Raw genomic sequence first — 19018 nt, 5'->3', positions numbered from 1 at the left:
TATTTAGGGAAACTTAACATACTAATCCACAAAACCGAATAATATGGTTAAAGTAAAATCCGTTTAATTTAAATTATAATGAATACATAAAAGGAAACTATAATAACCATGGTTTTAGGAGAAACCAACGGAACATTTTACTAGCCTGACAAATATACTTTTTTTATTTTTTATTTGTAATTAATCAACTTTTTTTTTTCTTGACGATGATCACAAAACCGTACCTCATTAGTCTATAAATGAGCAACTTTTGCTGTGCTCTCTCCTAAATTAAGAGTCCTAATAATTACACGTTTGACATTAGCCTTTTTTCTTTCGAGGTCTGCCTTTTTCTACCAGTACTGTAGAGACTCGAGACAGGGAAGATGGAGTTGGGTTCCATGTGGGATTATGAAGAGGTGGGCCCTTTCTACTCCCTATTTCCTCTTCTTGCACTTGTTTGGTCTGCCATTTAAGCCCTTTTGTTGTCTTCTTCAACTGTATGTTTTGCTCAGGACGAAGTTCGTGACTTTTTTTTCCATGAGCATGCCTTGCTGCAGATTAGTGCTTTGTTTTCGTTTTAGATTCATGTTGAGTTCTCGCATGGTAACCTTTTTTATTTTGGATTTATTTATATCTTTGCACGTAAAGCATTTACTCAGTGATTGGCTCGAATGAGAGAGCCTTTCATTGCATTACATGCTATGAGTTTGAGGGCATTGTCTCTGGATATTCTTTTGTTTTCCCCTTGATTTCCATATGCTGGTTCTAATTTCTTGGTTTGGTCAGAGAGAAGGGGACCTTGGTTTTTTTTTAGTTTTTTTCCTTTTTTTTTTGTCTTGCTTGCTGAAGAATGAAGAATCCTGTTAGGGCAGATGTAACTCGTTTGAAACTCGGAATTATTTCAAATAGCGGTGAAGTATTCATATAAAAAAGAGTAGATAGGGCCAAAAAATGTATTTTCAAACTATAAAATAGGTCAATTAACTTTAAAATGATTTTGTTGCAAGTGCACGTAGTTTAAAGAATATATATATTTACTACTTCACAAAGAAAATTGACTAAAAAATCCAACAAAACTAATATAAATAATAATAACAAAAAACCATTATAATTATGATTCTACAACGTGGCTTCCATTTTTCTTATTCTCCCCCCTATCTCATTCAATTAGTTGAGATTTTAATTTCCATTTGTTTTAGCAATTTTATAAAAATGGGAAGGGAGTTAAATGCTTTGCAGTTTAGGTGCAAATTTAAAATTTTCCATATTTAGTGAATATCACACTCATTTAGCAAAGATATTAAATGGGGCAAGTGTCAAATGGTTTACAATATTAGGGACCATTTTAAATTTTCAATATTGGGATTTCCGTCTCTGCCAAGTCAGGATTCTGTGATTTTCATATCATTGTCCATGTTCCATTGAAGCCGAGGTATTGATGTTTCTTTCTGTGTCTCCTAGAGACCGAGGCTTCAATATATTTCGTTCTTTTCCCTATATGTTTTACTTATGAATTATGCCACTCGATCCAAAGAACTCATTAGAAAAAGAGTTTGAGTTAATAGGTTTATCGAGATTAATTATTTTTATTAAAATAATTTTTAAATTTGTTTTTTGGTATTTACCCGGTTTGGTTTTACTAAATTAATCAAATTATGGTGACAATTCAATTTCATAGATCAATATCTTACTCAGTATGATTAAAAATCTAATTTAAATTATACTTCATGCATAAATACTCTCGATCTACCCATGTCTTTATTTTGAAGTTGCCATATTTTATCCCTTCCTCAAACCATATTAACCTGTACTGAATATTGACAGACCATTGATGAATTGAAGCAGAAGCTTGTGTACACCACCATTGAATTAGAGTCACTGATAGTTAAAGCAAGTGAAGAACAGAGAAAGCACGAGGAGGATGTGGGGAGATTAATGAACATGCTAAAGGTTGCTTCTCAAGAAAGAGATGAGGCAAAAGGGCAACTGCAAAATCTACTTAACAAGCTTATCCTTTCTAATTCGTCTGAATTACTTCCCTTTCTCCCTCAAGCACAATCAGGAAACCCTCTTGTAATTCCTGCTAGAGGGAACTCGAGCATTACTGAATCCAACAGTCTATCTGATACACACAATCACCAATCACACGGCTCCTCTCCAGTGGATTCCTTCTTTGATGCAATTGCTTCACCAGATTTCTGTAGCACTGACATGGAAGAATCAAGTCACATGGGGTTTGTGAGCAATACCTTTGTTAAAGAGTATAATAAAGGCTCCATATCAGCAGGTTTAGAGGTTCCGGCAGTGCCCGGGATCAATCCGGCCGATGCTGTAATCGAAAACTTTGTGAAAGGAAAAGTGCTGCCTCAAGAAGGAAACCTGTTGCAGGCTGTAATGGAAACAGGCCCTCTTCTTCAAACACTACTTCTTGCAGGCCCGCTTCCACGGTGGAGAAATCCTCCTCCATTGCAACCGTTCAAGATTAATCTACCTGTTTCCACCAGTAATCAGAATGCAGCTGCAAATGCAAGCTTTCTTGCTCAATCTTATATTGAGTTGCGTCGTGGATCTTCTAAAACATGCTCTTCCATGTTAAATTTCTCCAGTGGTGCTTCTGGTGCAGGTCTAGACAATGGATGCCTGTTAAGTTCTGGTGCTATCCATCAAATCCCAGCAGGAAAGCGGCAGAGGTTTTAGTGAGGTGCTTCTTCTTCTTTTGTTTTTTAATAACATAACTAGTCAACTAGCTAGGTGTAGTCCTCTACAATAATAACTAGCTTAGTGAACCCGTGTAACACCGTGGTTATGATTTCAAGTAAATTTTTATTATAAAGCAAGAAGGTGTAGATGTTAGATCTGCAATTTTCTTGTACAAAATCAGATCATCTCTTGATGTTATTCACCTAAAATATAGGTCAATTCCCTTTTTTATCACCACTTTTTTTTTTTTATTTACACACCCTATAAAATCTTAAATAATATAAAATAATCTACTTAAATCACTCCTAAAATATATAATACTATATGGTTATTTTTATTTTGATTATAAAAAACCTATAAACTCAAAACAACAAAGATATAAAGTATTAGAATAAAAAATAATTAAATTACATCAAAATTAGTCAGGTTACGGTTAAATTCAAATGTTTGATGATCCAAATTGGATTCAGGTTCTCATTTAGAACCTGCAAAATGATCATAAAAGGGAGAGATTATGGAGCATGCAAGTATGGTTTTTCCCCGCAAAACACAACTCTAGAAGACTCTATTTTGGCTCTAATCAACAGAGATCTAGATGGGCAAAATTGCACCAAGTAAAGATCAGAAAAAAAAATAAAATTTATTTACTAAAATATGTTAATTAAATAAAATTATAAAAGAGAAAATCTGAAAAAAAAAAACAACAACATTGCTTATTTTATTTGCCCATAGTCTATATATTATATTGCCTATTTATTTCTACAGGCCCATTAAAATTGTTTGTCCAGAAAACAAAAATATTATCTCCTCACTTCGGCCTTTATTCACCTCGTTACAGATGGCCCGATAACCTAAGTTTACAGCCCATATTTGCAAACAGTCTCATCCAAACATCACACCTGTCCACCTAGCTGTGTTTTTTTTTTTTTTTGGATTTGGTGTCCGAAGATAAATTGTTTTTGTGTTTTAATTTTTTTTTAAAATAATTTTATTTTTATTTTTTTATATTTTAAATTAATATTTTTAATGTTTTCTACATCGTTTTAATGAGTTGATTTAAAAAATAAATTTTAAAAAGTAAAACAACTTTGTTTTGATCATTTTTTTTTAATAAATGCCATGTTTATTTCCTAGAAAGTGGAATCTGGAAAATCATTTTTCAAAATTTTTTGTGTTTGTTTGCCATTAAAAAAGTTAGTCAACGAAAAACACTTTCCAGTCAAAGAAAAATTTGGCTTGATTTTTAGGAAAGTGTTTTCTTGGAAAATTTGCGTGGAAAACACTTTCTGGAAGTTGTGAAAAATTTAGAAATGTTATATTATTTGGTGATTATATCAAATTTGGTTCTCAAACTTTTAATTGCTATATATATATATATATTTTATTTTGAATATTTATTTTTCAATTCATCTCTTAAAATTTATTTTTTATATTAACTTTGATCCTCATTTTTATTTGCTTTTCCCTTATCATTTTTTTATTAAAATTTTTTATCTATCAAATTTAATCCTCATTCTTTTGAATGTTTTTTATTTGAAATAATTTATGAAATGTTAATTATTATTATTTTAATTTCTTCATCTTTTATTTATTTTTTATTTTTTAAATTTGATCTCTATTATTTTGATTATTTTTTTTTGAGATAATTTATGAAATTATATTTTTTTTCAATTTCATTCTTATTCAACTTTTTAATTTATAAGATTTGTTCCTCATTATTTTAATAAATTTGAGAAAAATAAAACTTTAATAAGTTATTTTCCAACTCATTTTTCATGACATAACCAAACGTTGGAAATTGTTTTTCAATTTATTTTACATTACACTACCAAATATCAGAAAATAATTCACTTTCATGGAATTCACTTTTCTAAATTCACTTTTCAAAAGAAAACTACTTTCCAGCAAACAAATGAGGCCAAAAAATCAATAGGTTTCTAACCTATGTTTTTATCTTGAATTGGCCTAAGTTTTGATCGAGTCAGGTCGAGTTAATTTTCTTTATTTTTTTTTAAATTCAGACCAATTTAAGCCCCATGTCAACTCATCTAGTTAGTCCTGATTTTATAACTAATTATTAATTTCAATACTAAATATAAACTAAAGAATATATATATATATATATATATATATATATGATTTTAAATATGTAAGTTTGACAACAATACTTATAAATTTTTATATTTTTTCCACCATAACTAAACATGATTTCAAGATAATTATTTTATCTTATATATCACTACCAACCAAAATTTTATCTTTGCATCCTTTTTTTTCTTATCTCTTTGCCTCCAATATCTTTGTCTCTTCTCTTCCAAAACAGTAACTAAATAATATCTATAAACAGATCAGTGATGAAAAAACTGGTCCAAAAAAAAAAAATTAAAAACCTAAATTAAAATTTTGAAAACAGATTAGCCAGGGACTAGTTTGTTTATTGACCAATAGTTTTTAACTTAGTAGCCTTTTTTATAACCATGTTGGCACTTGGTATCCCCATTTCCTCCCGAGCACTCAAAGTTCTAATTCTCCATATATATATGTATTTTATCCTCGTTATAATGTTAAAGTACTAACCTTTTCCTCTTTAGCATCTTATAAATTGTTGTTTATATATTATGATTGACGCTAGCTAGCTGCATGGGGATCTGAATATTGGAATGTAGTAAAGCTGAAAAAAAAAGGAAAGTTATTTGATGTTGAGAAACACATTCAGTAGTGTCAAAACTACACATGTTTTGCTGCAGGCTTACATTCCGTCTTAGATTTGATACACATTATTTGATCATTATTTGAGTATAATAAACTAAGATCAGAAATGTCTTCACATACATGATCAATCTGCTATGACGAATTATGGGTCGGTTGTGATCACTTGAAACTCATTCATACAGTTGCATTGCAATTTTAATTAATTGATTTCGGAATTCCCTAGTAAAAAATATATATATTAGAGAATCCTACTGTACATGTCAAAAAAACCAATTAACCTAATAGCAGGTCTCAATTTATATTATTCTTTAACACTTCCCTTAAGCGAAAGCCCTTTCAAGTGAAATGTTTTTGGACTTGAAACTTGCACAGACTCACATTATCTTTTGTTTAATTTTTATCAAATAAATAAGGGATGGTGAGATTCGAATTCGTGACCGCTTGATTATTAAGGTTCTGATACCATATCAAAGAAACATTTTCACTCAATAGTTTAAACTGTTAGGTGAGTTTTCAAGATATAATTTATATTATTCTCTAATAATACACTTATCAATCGATTAATTAATCGCGGGCTTGTGAGGATTTTTTTTTAATTATTATTGATCTCTGTAGTTTGGCTATGCTCTTGAATATAATTGCTTACGACTTAAAGAGCAAGAGCTGTATACACAATCAATACACACGCACACACATATATAAAAATAATAATAATAATAATAATAATAAAGGGTTTCCTACTGCATAGCGTGATTGAACATGCATGTCAAAGAGCTTCGTGCACTATGAATAAATTAGAGGAGGAAGGAAAGAATAAAGTAAAGTGGTTTCAAATGATTGAGTTGAATAAAATAAAGGGATGTTAAAGAGATGCCTCGAAATTTCATTAGCACACCTCGACAATCAAGCTACCATTTTCCTTTTCTTTCTTTAATCTCTACTTCTTCTTCTATTTTTTTTTTTTATTGTTAAACCTTTTTATGGCTTTTAAATATTTTGTATTTTTTATTGTGGTGCAAATTATTTTTTTATTTTTTATTTTTAACATCAATATATTAAAAATAATAAAAAAAACTAAAAAAAATCAATCTACTACTTTTTATAAACAAACACATTTTTAAAAAGCATTTAAAAGTAAAACCCACATTAATCTGAGACGGTTTAGGGTCTCCCGAATATTTCAAACTATTAGATAAGCTTTTTAAGCTTTTCCCTTCACATTTTTTGGCACAATTATAGCTATACAGCACTTCATGCGTGCGTCTCAAATTGTTAGTCTCATATGACTTAATTTTCTCATATATTAAAAGAATTATAATTAATTGCATGCCATTTTATCTGTTTTTAAATTAATTTTCACTATTACCCCTTATTTAAATATATAAAAAAAGCATGTTCGAAGCCACTAATCATTTGTAATGCCAGAAGGCTGCTAGATCATACTTTCCCAAGCCGTTTCAAACTCACCTACCTTAATTAAGTAGTAATTTATAAAAATCATTATAATTCAAATTCTGATTATAAGTAATTACCAATCTCTATAACCACCCTCCATCCTTTCTATCAAGATTTTTAGCATATTATAAATATGCTTTTGAAAAGTTCATTTCAATTTAAGTATAAGAAAGGGTATTTAATATTTAATTGAGAAATTTTCACCAAGCTTTCTAGAACTTCATTATTTTTTAACTTTGACTTTATTATTTCAAAAATTACATTTTCACATTCTTAGTCAACCTAACATTTTAAACCGTGTGAAATAATATTATTACTTTCAAAACACTCATCTTTTGCCACTCATTTTTCTCTACCCATGATTTTCTATCTTGAAACCGTACCACAGAAAAACAACCCCAGATAAAAAAAAAAAAAACAAATTAGGTTTTTTTAATAAAAAAACATCCCCCTTTTCTCTCCCTAGTTCCTTCCGATTGAGAAAAAAAAAAAAAACAGAAAAAAAAGCTTTTTAAGAATCATCATTAACGTCTGTCAACTCGCTCTTTCATTTATAAACTTATCTCAACTCAGTTCATCAATCTTTTCTCGTATCCAAACTCAAATTCAAATCCAAAAACTCCCATTTGCAAATCAATTTTAATTGATTTGGAAAATACCCTTAGTAGAAAAAACATTATAGGAACATATTGTACGTCCATCAATGGATTAAAAGCGACTCGGCTACCGTCTATGAAAAGTGGTTTTGTTCAATTATTTATTGGATTAAGAAAGGAAAAAAAAAAAAGAGGTTTTATGCATGAAATTGGGAGGGAAAAATAAATATAGTAGTTATAATTTAATGACGGACACACACAAGTATGCTTGATATACGGCTTGCGTTTAGATTAAAAGAAGAAGAAGAGGGTTTCCTGTTGCATATTTAGTCGTGATTAACGTGCATGTCTAGAGCTTCGTGCACTGTGAAAAAATTAAAGGAGGAAGAAAAGAATAAAGTAAAGTAGTTTCAAATTATTGAGTCGAATAGAATTGAAGGACGTTAAAGGACACAAGAGAGATAGAGGAACCTAATTGATCTTGTGGGCCTCCAAATTCCTTGACAATCAGCCGACAATTTATTATCTAAAAGTTGTGCGAAATCTATAAAACTAAATTTTAATAAAACATAAAAATTAAAGTATTTCCCCATCACTTGCTTTCTTCCTCTATATATTGGTTCGTGGGCTCTTCCATTTCACCACACCATCCCTCCCTTTCTCTCTTCTATATCTCCATACTCCAAAAAGGAAAGAAAAAATGACCGAAGCCAACCAGTACAACATTTCCATCTCCAAGAAAAAAAAGAAACTCATCCTAGCTATTTTTGCTTCCTTCTTACTAGTTGCCGCTATAATTGCCGTTGTCACTGTTGTAAATCCACACAAAAACTCCACCCGAAATGATGCTGCTGATCATGCCAAACTCGTCAAATCGACCTTTTCAAAGAATGATTTTCTACTACAAGTAAACCGCAGTATAGATGCTGCTCAAAGCAACAAGGTGGCTTTGTCTAAGAAACTTGCCACCAGTAACAAATTAGATGTTCGACAAACGACTGCTATCAATGATTGTTTGAAAAATAATGATAGGGTTGTTACTGATTTGGAAAAGGTTTTTGCGGGTGTCAAAGTCGACACCGGAAAGAAACCTCTTCAACCAAAAGCTGATCAGGATCTCAACACCAAATTCGCTTCTTGCATGAGCGGCGTAAACTCATGCTTGGATGGTTTCTCTCATTCAAAACAAGATAAGAAGGTGCGTGAAGCTTTGTCTGGTATAGTTGACGTTAAAGGGGAATGTAAAAAGGCACTGGAAATGATTAAGAGCGAGCCAACCGCCGACAGGGCAACTGGGCTTAAGACCACAGACAGGAAACTCAAGGAGGACAATGATAGTAATGAAGGGGGGGCAGAGTGGTTGTCAGTAACCGATAGACGGCTGTTTCAATTATCATCGTTGACTCCAGATGTGGTGGTGGCAGCTGATGGCAGTGGGGACTATAAGACAGTATCAGCTGCGGTTGCTGCTGCACGCAAGTACAGCAGCAAGAGGTACATTATTAGAATCAAGGCAGGCGTTTACAGAGAAAACGTGGAGGTACCGAAGGAGAAGAGTAACATCATGTTTCTTGGAGATGGAAGAAAAACGACTATCATTACAGGGAGCAGGAATGTGGTTGGTGGCAGCACAACCTACCATTCAGCCACAGTTGGTATGTCGTCTATATATGCATTTTCACCTTCTCTCTCCCTTGTCATATTCATATGCAATTGTTATAGCAATTAAATGGGGTAAATCTGTTAGTTTTTGTTACATTAACTCCTATGAACGTTGCAGCCGTGGAGGGCCAAGGATTCCTAGCCAGGGACATAACCTTCCAGAACACAGCTGGTCCCTCCAAGTACCAAGCCGTGGCACTGCGGGTTGAGTCTGACTTTGCAGCTTTCTACAAGTGTGGCATGGTGGGCTATCAAAACACCCTCTATGTCCACTCAAATCGTCAGTTCTTCAGAAACTGCTTCATTGCAGGCACAATCGATTTCATTTTCGGCAACGCAGCTGCTGTTTTCCAGGACTGTGACATCCGTGCTCGCCGTCCCAATCCAGGCCAGACAATCACAATAACCGCCCAAGGGAGGAGTGATCCTACTCAAAACACTGGTATTGTGATTCAGAAATGTAGGATCGGTGTCACTTCTGATCTACATCCTGTCAGGAGCAATTTCTCAGCGTATCTTGGCAGACCCTGGAAGGAGTATGCAAGGACTGTTATCATGCAGTCATCCATAAGTGACGTGATACACCCAGCCGGATGGAATGGGTTGAAGGGTCGCTTTGCGCTCAGCACATTATCGTTTGCAGAGTATGAGAACAGCGGGGCTGGTGCTGGAACCTCTGAGAGGGTTACTTGGGAAGGATACAAGATGATCACCAGTGCAACTGAAGCTCAAGGTTTTACTCCTCGCAATTTCATTGCTGGCAGTAGCTGGTTGAAATCCACTACTTTCCCATTCTCTCTAGATCTCTAAACTGGGCGGTGCTACTATATTTCCGACTTCTAGATGCGTTGAAAGAGTTTTGTGTGGCTGATGTTTTTTTTTTTTTTTTTTTTTATTCATGTTTTTGCTCAATTACAAGTTTTGGTTCATGTTTGCTCTCCCCCGGTGGGGAGTTTGTCTTTTGGTCCTAGCTAGCCTGGACTCTTATGAATAACAGCGTGTGAGATTTTAATTAAATTTGTTTGTTACTGTTGTTTGAATCTCTACGTTTGACTTTTCTATTAGTATTTATTTAATTTAAATTAAAACAAATTCATGTTTCCTCAATTGAAATCAACTTCGCCATATATATATATATATATATGTGATGGTTAATTTTTTATTAAGATTTTTTATTTTAAATTAAATGGATCAGATAAATATATCAGATCCAAAATATTTAAACTTGACAGTCAGCCATATTAAAAAATATATGGACGTGACAGTTAGTTAAGTTCAAAATTACGTGTCTAACAAACATGTTAAACCCAAAATATTTGAATTTAATGGATAACCAAGTCTAAAATATATAGATTTAGTAATCAACTAACTGCAAATAACATGGTTGTAGCAAACATACAAGTGTTAAAAAACTTAGATAATACCAATTCTAAGATTTTATGACATGTTAAACCATCATATTTCTTTTTTTTAGAATAATTTTTCACATTAAAGTAAATTTTTTTTATGCTTATAGATGTATTTAAGGTCTCTTAAAGAATCCATAATATTTGTTGTCTTATTAATTACATATAAGAGTTGTTTGCCTTCCATTAGTATAAAAAAAACAAAGGATTTTCTAGCCTTTTATATATATATATATATATATATATATATATATATATATGAACGATGAGGTTTAAAAGTATAAATATTCTCTAAACAATCCAGATAAAAGATATACAAACTCTCCCTAAAATAAATATTCAAAGATTTCATAACATTAACAAATTTAAAGCTCAAAAATAAATATTTTTTTCAATGAAACTTAAAGTTTTTTAAAGTTATTTATTGCTTTAAATCATTAAATATCTTTCTTAAAAAAAATACTAATTTTATTATTAGAGGGTTTTTAAATCCCCTATTAGAATTGTTTTTACAAGTATTCAAGAGATGCAAAATTGGTAATTGATGGCAAGTTTGTTTCGGTATTTAACTTGGATTACAAGTTTATACTGGTTAAGTTCTTTAGACCATGTTTGCGGATGCTTAGATAGGGAAAAGAGACTGATTTTCGTACGCAAAAGCCCGCTATGATGCAATTCCTAGGAATAGATGCCCCTAAACAGTATAACCTGAAACTTTTGGCAGAATTTGTTTATAATATGCTGGAAATGGTAGTTATTCTCGTAGTTTTAAGATATGATTTGATGGTCAGTTTGGTCAGAAACTCGGGTTTTAGATTTTAATTGTTTATCGGGTATTAACTGGGTTGCCGGGTCGGTCAGGTTATTTTTTAAAAAAAATCAAAACAACGTCATTTTAGTAAAAAAAAATAAATAAATAAAAGTCAATGGGTTTGCAGCCAGGTCAACCGAGTCACACTGGATTTTTTTTTTCTTCAACCCAGCCTGGTTCTAACCACGGGTCAGCCGGGTCCTCGATCGAGCTATGTGACTGGGCCGAATTTCAAAACTATAGTTCGCTGGAAATTTTCCAAATACTTTGTCATTTCTTTCTGCCATGCATGAATATTTTTGGATGCTTTGGATGTGCACTGCTAGCCAGCAACGTCCACTAATGATAAAAAAAAAAATGCCCTGGAGAGGATATTTTTTCCATAACATTGCATAGTTCCAGCAACACTGAGATGAGATCCAAGCCAATCGCTATTGAAATAGTTACTTCAAATTTTTTTTATGCTCCTGCAGAAATATACTTTAGTTTTTATTTGACAATCTGCAATAATATGCCAGCTTATTGAGCATTCTGTTGATCTATTTCATGATGCATCTCCCACTTTTGTGCCTTTAAATTCACGTGACAGTTCATATAAACTGCTAATTGATGAGTGACTCAAGAACTAATGGCGACTTGAAATGTAGATAAATAACAGGAGAAAATAATGGAAAAACAATGCGTGCATGAATGATGCTAATTAAAATACCATATTAATGTTATGACATGAAATAAATATAATGTGTGAAAGTGACCAACATGGATAAAGCATGAATGTGTATGGTTTAAAAATCACCATACGCTAATGAGATTTTTCTTTGTAGCTATTTCAACCAATAATCATGTTGAGCATTCTGTTATTCATCTTCCACTTTTTTCCTCAAAGATTTATGATGATAGTAAGGAGTCAACTAGGAGGAGATGACATCTCTAATTCAAATCCTTAGACAATTCAACCAAGTACGTTTATACACTAACTAAATGCAACCAAAATAATGTTTTATCTACATTAACAACTCCGAATTTCTGGCAGCATCAAAAGAAAGAGATTCACTTTTGATCGGATTGATTTAGTCTCATTTAGCTCAGCGCAAGTGAAAATGTGGGTGTTCTTGTGACTGCTCACTTATATTCCATGAGGTTTTGATGGAGACTTTAAACTCGTTTGTGTCAAGCTGATTGTAAACTGAAGCTTGGTCTAAACTCCTGTACTTCTTGCATGAACAGTTTATCTTAAAAAAAAAAAAAAGAGCATCCCAAGATTGTCATTCTTTATTGCCGTATTTGATCGCTGAATATCTTGATTTTATCAAATTACCTCAAACTAACTGATATCTTCTCCAGGTATCTGTGTGTTCGATGGGGGCACAGACTAGTCAAATACTGTGCTTTTCACAGGAGAAAGTGGAGACACAGATTATGAAGGCTTACTTGTTGGGCTTCTTAAGACTGTCGTGTTGAAGGGAGCTGGAAGCAGTTCTCTCAAGCTTCATGCTAACAGAAGCAATCCTCTAAGATACGCCTTTTGACAATCCCAACTTTAATGAATCACGAGTTCGAAGAAATATTACTCTTCTTATGCTGACAAAGAGGGACATTTCTTCCTGCTTAATAGGAAGCCTTTCCTTTTGAAATTGCCTCTAATTACCCTCCTCCCTGTCAATCTTCATTTTCCTTGAAATTGCCTACAATTTATTAAAAAAATAAATTTATGTGCTTAAATGTAACTACCAATATACTTACTCTACGAAAAAAAAAAATAGAGAAAATTATATTTATTCCCATAAAAAATAGGGATTGAACTACCCTATACTTATCATTTTCTTTTGTGGCTTTAGGGATTGAACATTAAGACGGTCCCCCATTTTAGCATTTAAGCAAAGCAGAATGATCATAAAGGACAATCCTTTAATTTCCATTGTGAATGAGATAATTACAGCAGATTAAATTGACATTTATTTATATTTTCTTTATCAGGAGCCATATTGAGATGGAGAGCTACCACTTTTTCACTGAGGGGCCAACGAATGACATTTACTCCATTGAGGGGCAAATTGTTGACGAATTGGACAGCGGCAAGAGCCCATTTTCAGCTAACAATCCTGATGAGGCACTTGCGTTTCTCGTCCCAATTAGCATGTCTAGCACCATGCATTTCTCAAGCAGAGGAGCTGACCATTTTATGATTTCCTGTCATGATTAATTGGGTGTGCTTATTCTTTTTTTTATATTTAATTTTTGTGAAAATCAAAATAGAACAATTAGGATTATGCCAAGAACTTGTGAGGAGCTCGATCGCTCGCGGGCAGAAAGATTGAGTTGTCGTGGTAATATTAATAACTATCAGTGCTAATCCTCGGATTGTTTGACTATGGGCTGCAGGAACCTATATATCTATCTCAATCTATAGCTTCTAACTTCTTTTTTTGACTTTTATGCCGTGATCCAATGTTCATTAATATGATTGGAGCAAATTACTCAGGCAATATACTCAGGCTGTGTTCCGGTTGTCATTTCAGACTATTATGTTCTACCTTTTAGTGATGTTCTTGATTGGAGCAAATTTTCGGTTCAAGTTCCGGTTGCAAGGATACCAGAAATTAAGACAATTTTACAGAGCATTCCCGAGGAGGAGTATTTGGAGAAGCAAAAGGAGGGTTATTGAAGTCCAGCGACATTTCAAGCTCAATCGACCTGCTAAGCCCTTTGATGTGGTGCACATGGTCATGTATGCATTCTCTTTGGCTTAATATCAGGCTGCCAATACTATGATTTCACCATTTTACATAAATTCAATTCACCTTGTGTAACCTACCCAACATGTATTCCGAGTCTTGGATCATACAGGGTTTAATAATTTTGTGTAAATCTACTCTTGGCTCGGGAAATTCACGAAATTTATTTTATATATGTACGAACCCTACAACTATGAACTACTCAATTATTTTTTACATCAAGAATAATTAATTTATTGCAATAAAGTTGTGAGAAAATCGTTCAAGTTGTGATTTGAGCAAGTCTCCAAGAGAGAAACGATGCCTTTCATGTGAGCTAATATTTTTTCTTCTCGTTTTGTTATCATTCTTGACTTCAAGATCAATGAGACCCATTTCTTTCTTCATTGACTTGATGAATCCCATATCAACTTCATTCCCTGAGATGTCTCTTACATAGAAAGCATTCACTGCTTTCTTTCCTTTTGTTGCTATATCTGCTCGAACGACCGCAAGTCCGTTTTCTCGGAGAACCCTAGTTATGTCCGATAGTAGCCCGACTCTATTTTCTGCACATAACTTCAGCCAAACACCCTGTGCACAAGTAGGAAAATCAATATGAATTTGATCAAGAAAATTATGTGATGATGATGATGATGATCGATAGATAGATATTATGGATCGGATTCGAGTGATAATTTTTTGTTTTAACAAGAGCTCACCTCACAAACCCGACGCTCTATGGCAGCCTCTAGGCATTTTATTACTCGTTGTTTCTCACTTTCTGTGTTAAGTGGATATCCATCGTCATGTCGAATAAAGTATTCCTGTATCAACAAATATTGTAGTTAATTAGTCATTGAGAGAAAAGATTGTGCCATAGGTTATGTTCAACAGCATTAGAATGTTCATATGGTAGATCTTACTTGGAATGCACGGCCATCATGAGAGGCAACTGAAGCATGGAAAATCACATATTGCATGTCAGTTAGTGTGCATACGGTATCGAACATGAGCCTTGGCCGATCCTTGCACTCTATGCTAACAATTGAATACCCTTTTTGGTCACAATTCTCGATCGAAACAGCCATCTTCGTCCCTCTTTCGGTGATATTCATTTCGGATGAGCTTCTAGGCCCGTCAAAATCCCTTACTGAAAGCATGAGTTGATGCAACCTCCTTTCTACGTTGGTCATGGTGCCTTCCCCTCCGAGAAATCCCCCGGTTTTCACTTCTCGATTCTTGATTTGGAATGGTCCAGTACCAATGCTTGGCTCCATGTTGGCACGGAGCACTGTGATTAGATGATCCTCGATGGAGGCTAAGCGGTGGGGGTCTTCGATTGGGGTGTGAGAGGATTGATCGGAAATGTATGCGACACAAGCTAAGCAAGCATTGTGGCTCCAAGCATGGGCTTCCACAATGTTGCAATGAAGATCTGCCAAGGTAGCTGATATCTCGGAGAGGAGTCCAGGCCTATCGGTTCCTGACATTTCAATGGCCGTATGCTCGTTTGAATGTTCGGCTTTGGAAACATTGTTGGTATATGCTCTTGCTTTAGGGGGACTCGGGGTACTCTCCCTTGTTGTTCCTATAGCCTGCAAGAAGTTTTTAGGTCGAGTGGCTCTTCGTTAATGACGATTACAACGACGCTAATTAATCACGCTAGCTTGATGAAAGACTACATTAATTACCTGCTGGATACAGTTAATAACATTTTGATCTCTAAGTTTCTTGCCTTGCTCATCTTGTACATGAAAAACTGCAAGATCAATGCACAAATTAACCAATTGTTCTTCAACAAGGCTTGATAAGACCCAACAAAATGTTGTAAATAGAATGCAAGCAAATCCACAAAATAACCTACCATCCATGAACCACTCGGCATCAGAGGAAATATAGCTTTTTGAGATGAAGAGATTCAAATCTGTCATAACTTGCACAACCTCCAGGAGGAGGCCCTGCTTATTTACGCTATCCACCTTCACTACCGTGCAATCTTCCATGCTTTCATTGTCAATACAAACTCTACAACTGCAATGCAATGATGAACAACATAAGGTAGCTACATGAGCCTGCAGCTATGGATTGTTATAGGCTTCTGTATTGAAAGGTAAATTACTTACGTGGGCCCGTATATCCTCTCAGACAGATTATCAAAATCAGGATCAAAGTAAGGCCAACAAACATTCTTCATTCTGCCAAAAGAAAGATCGAGAATGTAAGAACTAAAAGACTCCGAGATCTTGGTTTTGTTTCTCCCTTTTACTAGCCTTTGAAAGACTTGTTGGTTCAGTGATGCAACATAAAGCTAGCAAATTGCTAAAAATAATCATAGTAACTGAAAGTTAATGCAGGTACTCTTGGCTTAACAGCTCATCAATACATGAAAACAGATGGTCCAAAAAAACTGAAGGTAAAAAGAAGAAAAAAATAGCACAAGCTTGTACTCAAATTGTAGGTGTTCTTTAATAAATCTAATATTTGTACAATGTGTTTTCATCAGTTCAATAAAAAAATCTACGTACTATCAATATTCAATCAATTAAACATTCATATTTTTTTAGTCAATTGAGTATAATTCATCATAATCGTACGTCTAGCTGGGTGCAACCAACATTCTATATATATATATAGTTTATTTAGCCTAGAGACCCCCCTCCCCTCCTCTCTTCCTAGCAACTAGCTAACGGGCTATATGTAGTGAATTACTTCAATTAAATTTGCAATGCAAGTTAAATATGGTATGTGTATATATATACATCAAGAAGGTTCATGCAAAAAACACAACCAAATTCCAATGAGCTTGAAATTCAACCGGTTTTCATATTATCCCTCGTCAAAGGCCCTTCGGGTATGAAAAGAAATTTAATTTTTTAAAAAACATTTTTAAAATATATAAACAAATAGGCCCTAAAGAAAAAGTGAAGTATAGTAGCTTACAAAGATATATATCGTAGTGGTACAGTGGCCCAGCTGATTATGAAGCAACAATGCCCAGAAGAGAGAGCAGAATCAAGAAGCTTTCAGCCTAGCTCTCTGTCGAAGAAGATAAATACAAGACGAATTATGCTCTACGTACGTACTCCAATATATGGGGGGAGCGAGAGAGGGAAGAATGTTACTAGTTTGAGGTTTGTGAATGGAGTTTGATTAGCTTATATAGAATGTTAAATACTTGTGGAAGAAAAATCATAGAAAAGGGAACACGTACAAAAGTCAAATAATATTTATCGGCCACGTTTGTGTTGATTTCTTCCTCTTTAATGTCTTTGTCTTCATGTCTCGCCACCATTTTCCCACATGCTTCCCTATGTTTTTGGCTTTCTTATTGTGTGGATATATATACTAGTCAAATTAATATCCCATGTTTATAATTAAGAACAAGTAATTAGTGAAGAAAAATGCACCATCCTCTTTGATCTTCTCACTTAAACAATGGCCAAACACGTCTTTCAAATATGTGATCGGGAGGTGATTTAGGCCAAGATATGTGTCTGCGTGTATGGTAGCTAGCTAGCTAGGTCCTGCCCAGTTTACACATGCAGGAAAATTTTTGCTTTCAAGATATATTGCTTTCAAGATATATCGTATCATTCTGTAAAAATACTTTTTATTTGAATCAATTCTCTAGTGTTGAATTTAAATACAATCCATGATTCATTTCATTTTTTATATTAATTATTCTCGTCACTTTCATCTTATTATTCTTTAAAAAACTTTTTTTAAAAAAAGATTAATAAATAAAAATACAATTTTACAAGCATCATACATGACTTCCATTTAAGGAATTTGAGGGGTTGGTTAGGATTTTAGAGAAATTATTATATGGACTTATTGATTATAAATAAAAATTTAATTATAAAAAATAAAAATTTAACAAAATTAATCATATTATAAAGACTCATCATAGTAATTGTTAATAGTTTCTTATTATGCATAGTCCAGTCCATATATATCAGCTAATACAAATTATTTTGGTTCAATGAACAAGATAAATGCAAAAACAATTCTAGGGTTTTTGAAGCTTAGATTTAAGAGGAAATCTTGAATTGTGCTACTTGTATAGTGGATTGAACTTCAAGGACGTAAGTAACAAGTTCACGGAAATTACTCCACATGTGGGCTATTCACACCAAGAACAAAAAATTCTTGCCACGGTGAAAATTGCCTCTCACCTGCAACTGCTATATAACTTGTATGAATATGCTTCCGAGACTAATTGAAGCATTGAATTTTTTAATTTTCTCTTTTTAGATACCAAGTTTGCTTACCTTATGTCTGAAAATGGACAAAGAGATGTCCAATTGCCTCCTATCATCAAGCTCTATGTACCGGTGCCAAATTTTAGGCTACATCGACGATCTTATCAGCTGTGATGCTGTAAGAACTCCCGTGTTAGAAAAACAGGTGCCGTAATTTCCAAAACGTGTTGATTTTCTTGCATGTCCCATCATGGTACGTTTGCAAAAGGGTCAAAGATAACATGGTTGGATCTATCATATGATTAAGGATTTAGGATCGATGATGGTGATGATCTTATCTGGCTGAGTCGTCATGTTGTAATTTCTTCTGATGGAAGGGAACATTGTGGTACTATGGTCTTCTCTTGTTGAACGTGTAAGCTGACGTGGAGATCTGGCTTTTGTTTTAAGATTTAATTAGAGGGTGTGTTTGATATATGGAGAGGATTGGTTGTTGACAAGTCTTCATTTTTTGAACCTAGAAAATGACTATTCATGATATTGCTGATAATTCAGGGAGGAAACTATAGGTTTATCCTATTTCAAATTGCAGCATATATTTGCATCGATCGATGAATGGAGGAACTTCTTTTTACCCGCCTGATTTAGCGCATTCATACTAGGGAGATAGCATTTTATTATTGTTTTGGGATAAAAAAAATATAAAAACAATAAAGACAAAACATGTTTGATTGAAATGATAAAAATAAGATATAAAAATAATTTTTTTCTTGAA

General features: G+C 33.6%; 3 protein-coding genes across 3 annotated transcripts; 2 read left to right on the top strand and 1 right to left on the bottom strand.

Annotated features, from left to right (window-relative positions):
• Positions 1 to 365: 365 nt before the first annotated feature.
• On the top strand, positions 366 to 2679 carry LOC118050145 (uncharacterized). Its single transcript, XM_035060393.1, has 2 exons — positions 366 to 398; positions 1807 to 2679. Exons 1-2 carry the CDS (start codon positions 366 to 368, stop codon positions 2677 to 2679), a joined length of 906 nt encoding a protein of 301 aa, XP_034916284.1.
• Positions 2680 to 8074: 5395 nt separating this feature from the next.
• On the top strand, positions 8075 to 10118 carry LOC118050257 (pectinesterase). Its single transcript, XM_035060539.2, has 2 exons — positions 8075 to 9100; positions 9226 to 10118. The coding sequence occupies exons 1-2, from the start codon at positions 8146 to 8148 to the stop codon at positions 9915 to 9917; spliced, it is 1647 nt and encodes a 548-aa protein (XP_034916430.1). The 5' UTR covers positions 8075 to 8145; the 3' UTR covers positions 9918 to 10118.
• A 4088-nt stretch (positions 10119 to 14206) lies between these two features.
• Positions 14207 to 17155, bottom strand: LOC118050258 (ACT domain-containing protein ACR2). Its single transcript, XM_035060540.2, has 7 exons — positions 16982 to 17155; positions 16165 to 16236; positions 15906 to 16072; positions 15733 to 15800; positions 14965 to 15636; positions 14761 to 14865; positions 14207 to 14632 (listed from the first exon to the last, which is right to left on the bottom strand). Exons 2-7 carry the CDS (start codon positions 16233 to 16235, stop codon positions 14288 to 14290), a joined length of 1428 nt encoding a protein of 475 aa, XP_034916431.1. The 5' UTR covers position 16236; positions 16982 to 17155; the 3' UTR covers positions 14207 to 14287.
• Positions 17156 to 19018: the final 1863 nt, after the last annotated feature.

Source organism: Populus alba, chromosome 6, assembly GCF_005239225.2.
Source record: "Populus alba chromosome 6, ASM523922v2, whole genome shotgun sequence".
Taxonomy (NCBI): Eukaryota; Viridiplantae; Streptophyta; class Magnoliopsida; order Malpighiales; family Salicaceae; genus Populus; species Populus alba.
This window is presented reverse-complemented; position numbering and strand designations above follow the sequence as displayed.